Raw genomic sequence first — 5,345 nt, 5'->3', positions numbered from 1 at the left:
TGCCTTCCCACCAAACCAGCTAGGAGTCATAACATCATTCAAAATTCCTCCCCGCGCGGCGGATCCACTCCCTGTCGCGCGACTCAAGGGCATCCAGATACTCGCGCTGCGTCTGCGTCTCCAGCAGGCCCGGAAAGAAGTCGCGGGCGATGATGTGGGAGAGGGCGTCTGTGTATTCGTCCTCGTCGAGGACGGTGGCGGGGCGTTTTATGCGTTTGGGGAGCGGGGGTGGGGGCATGGTGAGGGCGTCTGAGGCGGAGGAGGGGCGTTTTGTGAGGGTGGAGGTGGGGGAGGGGGAGGAAGGAGAAGGGGAGGAGGTGGTTATTGGTATGGGGGACTTTGATAGAGACATGGTTGTATTTGCGGTTGATGGTTGCTGTTACTTGGAAAAATGGTCGCAGTCTTTTATGGGTATGGGTTGGAGTGTTAAATGAGTGGATAGTTATGGTTGTACTGGCTGGGTTGCTCCCCGCAGCGTACTGAAATGGTGAAAGTTGAATTGTTGAGGAAGTCAAGCGATGGTGATGTGATCATAGGCATGTGGCGGGAGTTACTTCACGTGAGATTCGAGGCTGAAAATAAGCTTCTGTTCCCGGAAGTTTATTTCCAGCCTCAAGTATTTAATCTATTTTATTCTTCCATCTTTCAACAGACTTGCTTGTTCAACTAATCAATTTCTTAAAGATGAGATAACTAGTTACATACAAAGAATTTCCTTTTATTAAAAACACAAATTACAAAATTGAGCAGATGTCAGATATATAAACGAAAATATCTTGCCACACGAAATAAACAAAAACCAATTCAACCACTCTTTTCACAATAGCTACAAAAAAATCAGACAAATCAGCATCAAGCTATATAATACCTCTCCAACCATTTGTAAATGTGCAAATAATAGGCAAAACAACAAACAGTGGAACAAAGATAAAAACAAAGCTGATGAAAAAAGCAAGCAAGGCAGAAAGTACTGAAACATCTGATTTCTTTTTTATATATCTCTCATTTCCTTCTTCTTCTCCTGCATTTTAATAGTAATAAACTGATAAACCAATATGACCTCCCCCTCTCAAGCTCATACACCACAATTGAGGTAAAGTAGCTTTGCCCCGCCTGCCCGCCCTTTGCCAAAACGAGAGTAAAAATGAAGATATGAAAAAGCCGAACGAAAAGGAAGAAAAAAAAAAAAAAAAAAAAAGAACGGAGCCAACTAATCCACCCGACAAATTCAACCGACAAGAACCCCCTTCCTTCCCACGCATGCACCAAGCCAAACCTAAGGCGAAGGGGAAAAAAATATGAGAACATGAGATGGCGAAGTGAGAAGAAAAAGAGAAATAAGGAAAAACAAAAATTTGCAGAGTGAATGTGAAATATGTAGTGAATAGCAATTTATTAAAAGAATGAATATGAAATATAAAAAAATGGAAAAGGAAATATAGATCGCATAAATAACAAATGACAGTAGGTAGAATGATGAAAGAAAAATCGATAAAATATATATGCAAATGATTATGCGATGTATATGTATGTAACAACATGAAGTTATGATGTAGTAGGTAGATAGGTAGGTAGGTAGGTAGGTAATATAAATGCTGCGGCAAAGAAAAACAATGAAATGAAATGAAAATAAAAGAAGGTCGTGGCTCATGAGATCAAAAAAGGCTGACTGAGTGTGTGTGGGTGGGGTATAAAAACGAATGTCTTTGCCATATATGTATATGGACTTTTACGAAAAATAAAATGAAAAGGCAGGGTAGGCAGAGTGGGCGGGGAAGCAAAGAGGGAAGTAGACGATGTGTGAGTGATTGATGAATAAAACAAATAAAAAACGAGGTCATAAATGCCAGCAGTATGTAAGGGGATGAGGGACGGTAAAAAACGATCGAGCTTTTCCTTTTTTGATGTTACATCAAAACTTTTCCGGGCGCGACAAGATCAGGAAACAGGAAAGGAGGGGAAATGAGAGAAGCAAGAAAGAATGAGGGGGAAAACAAACCAACTGCCGTCTATCTATATAGGGGTACAAGTTTTTGTTTTTTAGGCAAGAATGGAGAAATGAAAAAATGGGATGTTTATAAAAAAGGGGAATAAGAGAAAAAATACTATGCGAGGTAATGTACCGGTAGTGAAGTTATACAGGCCAAGAGGGGGAGTCCTTTCACCCCTCCCTCCAGAGTACCACAAGAAACGAAATTAGCGGTCAGAGTGCGAACCCACATCCCCAACAACGGTGAAACTGTGTTGCTCTTTCCCTTTCTGCTCTGCATTTATATTTTTTCTTCACCGCGATGCAGGGGCGACGGGCGCGGGAGCTGCCGCAGCTGCAGTAGGGAAAAGCGAGTATGACTTCCGAGCCCTCCGACCGCTGGACCCACGGGTGATGGTGGCAGATCGCTTTCGGGGCTCGGGGGCTTTAGACTTTACAGGGGACGTAGGCTGGCGCAGGTCCAGGGCGGATACAGACTTGGCACGATCGTGGTACGGCATTGTTGGGGCAGACGAGATGCCGGAGGTATAGCTATCGATGGAATTTGGAGAGATGCTGGGGTTTGATCGCTGGGTCAGCTCGCGCGCTAGACTCTTGCTTCGTTGATGTGTGGTGATTGGGCGTGGGCGGGGGACGGGGGAAAGCGTGGGTGCGGGCAGGGTTTCCTTTGTCTGCTGCTGTGGGTGTTGTTCGCCGGCAGAGCACACGGAGTCGCGGTCCAAGGCCGAGTGGCTGCAGTTGGAGCTATGCACTAATTCGGGAACACTCGTTGTGGATAGCGAAGAGCGATGCTTTCGTGCGACCGATGCTGCGCGGGACAGGATAATGCTTTCCTCTGAGTTGCACTTGCTAATTTCGGAGCAACTGCCGCGAGGAGAATCGAAGGGCTCGTCCACCTGGACATGGGCATACAATGGATAATTTTCGTCGACTTTTTGGTCGATAGGAATCAATCCATGGTAGGCTTGACTTGAGACAATGTCATCTCCAAATGGCGAAGACAAGATGGGAACATGCTCGTCTCTGAAGTAATCAGCCTGTGACAACGTATCAATTTGAACACACGGGAGAGGACTTGTCGAAGTCATTGGGGTAACATCATAATTTGGGGTTGTGAACGATGGTGCTGAAAAGGAGCTGGCATTGATGGTGTTCTGGTCGCTGTGTTCTGATCCCTCACGGCTGCCTTGATTCTGGATTGCAATTGGCGTGTCAGGGTCAGCCGCGGAGCTTGCATGAATAGTCAGCCTCTCGAGTTTCGACTTCATTTCCACCTCTTCAAACGAGGTGCGTCGCCAATCGAAATTCGAATTGGACTCCGCAGCATGCTCATAGCAATAATCGATGTCGTCCTCCCAAGACAAGTCATCCAGAGGGCGTTGGAATATCGATCGCCGCTTGTTCGATTTCCACCTCTTCTGTGCAAAAGCTTCATTAGAGTCACCATGAAGTGTTGGGATCGTGGGTGATCCGAGCGGCTCTGGTATAAGTTGTTTAGGCGAAGGTACTGCCGGTAGGGGTTTATCGAAGTCGACTCTAGGAGTGGACTGGCCAAAGCGGAATGGCTCCGAAGAAGTTGCGATAGTAGAGTTTCGGGCGTCATTATTGCGGGACATAGCAGTCTCGTCCTCCTCTGGAACATCTGCGAGATCAAAGGCGAGGATGTTTGATGGCGACCGAGTCATTACTGGCATATCATCATCGGGAATGAGAGTATGTCCGACATCGGGGAAAACGCTGGGGAGATCTAGCTTTGGCAAGTGTTGTTCTTGCGTATCATCGTACAGTGTCTCTGGGACCGCGAAGGTCGAGTGAAGGCCAAGCAGGGCATCAATGGTTTGAGGTGATGGCTCGGGGATGTCAGGTGTTGCTAGCTTTGAAGATGATCGAGGAGGCGCAATCATCGAGGGTGGCGATTGTTGCCTCGACAGTCGGGACACTGGGCGAGAAAAGTTCTCGACTGATCGAGAATTGAGGTGTGATTGAAGCCTAGAAGGAGATGTAGGTGAGGTGCGTACATCAGACGATGTAGGGCGGCTATGGGCGTGCTGGGACCTTGAGTCTGAAGTGCACGGGCTGGCATCATTTTTGATGGAGATATTGTCAGAGGAAAAGTTTTGGAAATGTAAGCTTTCAGCCCTGATTCCCTTCAGCTCGTGGCCAGGACGCTGGGAGGCTCTAATGACGGAGAATTCCGTAACTATATCATCAAGCTGGCAACTATCCATAGGCGGGAGCTGACTAGGGCTTGTGTGTGTAACATGTTGGAAATCGAAGGGGTCAGAGATATTCTGTTTTAGGGAATCTATTATCGTGAACAAAAGGAACAAACCCAGCCAATGTCAGCTAAGATTCCAACGTTATACTGTTATGCATACGCTTCTGCCAAAAAAACGAAAAAAAAAAAAAAAAAAAAAAAGGAAAAAGGAAAAAAAAAGGAAAGGACACAAACACGTACGGGTGCCGCTGTGTCGCGACCTGTGGCTGCGATGGAATATTCCAACGCCATCCATCCTCTGGGATGCAGAGTGAGATCCTCTGGCCATTTCGTCTTCCTCGTCTAGGGTTAGGGTGGAAGAAATGCTAAATTTGCTTCCCTTGCGCCGAAGAATGCGACTGCCGCGCGACAGGAAGGACTTTGCGGTGCTTGCTTCTTTCTCAGAAACGAGGGAGGTGGCACTGGAAAGGGTTCGACCGTCTTGAGAAGATCTGCGCGACGCGGAGTCGCCGCTGGTCAGAGACGAGGCCGGGGACTTGTAGGAGGAGGAGCTGGAGGTGGCAGTATTGGATCGAGAGCGAGCACCGAAGACAGAGAGGCGGATAGGACTACGGGTGGAGGATCGCGAGCGGCCTACAGCAGGGGATTCAGGGACGGTGGAGGTAGATGACATTGGCGGCGGCAAATGGTCACAGCTTTGGTTGTAATACCATTGCGAGCCGGGGGAAGAAAAGGAGGAAGTTGACGCAGATGCAGACGCAGACGCAGACGGATACGGAGTATTATTATTTTTATCAATGCTCTTCTTGCCGTGGTTTTTGTTGTCCTTGCTATTCCTGGTGTTAATGCCAATCGCACTGGGAACAGAGTCAAACATGACAGGAGGGAGTCAATGGGGCCACCACTATTCCGCATTCGACGAGGATGGAGGAGGAGAAGGAGGAGGAGGAGGAGGGGCGGGCGGGCGAGCAGTGCGACGGAGGGATATGAAAGGACCCCCGTTGTCATTTAGTTTAATCCTGTCCTTGTCCAAAGGAAGACGCGAAGCCCGGGGGGAGGGAGAATTAAGGAACCAGGGCACCTTGAAGGGGAAAAAATGGGATGGGGGCTAATATCCTGGGGGAGGACGAGCAGGAA

The 5,345-nt window shown here is 47.9% G+C and overlaps 2 protein-coding genes across 2 annotated transcripts; both read right to left on the bottom strand.

Moving 5' to 3' along the window:
- Window position 1: 1 nt before the first annotated feature.
- BDBG_17784 (uncharacterized protein) lies at window positions 2–524 on the bottom strand. Its single transcript, XM_031725431.1, has one exon. The coding sequence runs from the start codon at window positions 350–352 to the stop codon at window positions 35–37; it is 318 nt and encodes a 105-aa protein (XP_031580831.1). The 5' UTR covers window positions 353–524; the 3' UTR covers window positions 2–34.
- Window positions 525–2,283: 1,759 nt separating this feature from the next.
- Window positions 2,284–5,085, bottom strand: BDBG_08539 (uncharacterized protein; the record flags this gene model as incomplete). Its single annotated transcript, XM_031723608.1, has 2 exons — window positions 2,284–4,295; window positions 4,443–5,085. 2 exons carry the CDS (start codon window positions 5,083–5,085, stop codon window positions 2,284–2,286), a joined length of 2,655 nt encoding a protein of 884 aa, XP_031580830.1.
- Between the last annotated feature and the right edge of the window lie 260 nt (window positions 5,086–5,345).

Source organism: Blastomyces gilchristii, assembly GCF_000003855.2.
Source record: "Blastomyces gilchristii SLH14081 genomic scaffold supercont1.24, whole genome shotgun sequence".
NCBI lineage: Eukaryota > Fungi > Ascomycota > Eurotiomycetes > Onygenales > Ajellomycetaceae > Blastomyces > Blastomyces gilchristii.
This window is presented reverse-complemented; position numbering and strand designations above follow the sequence as displayed.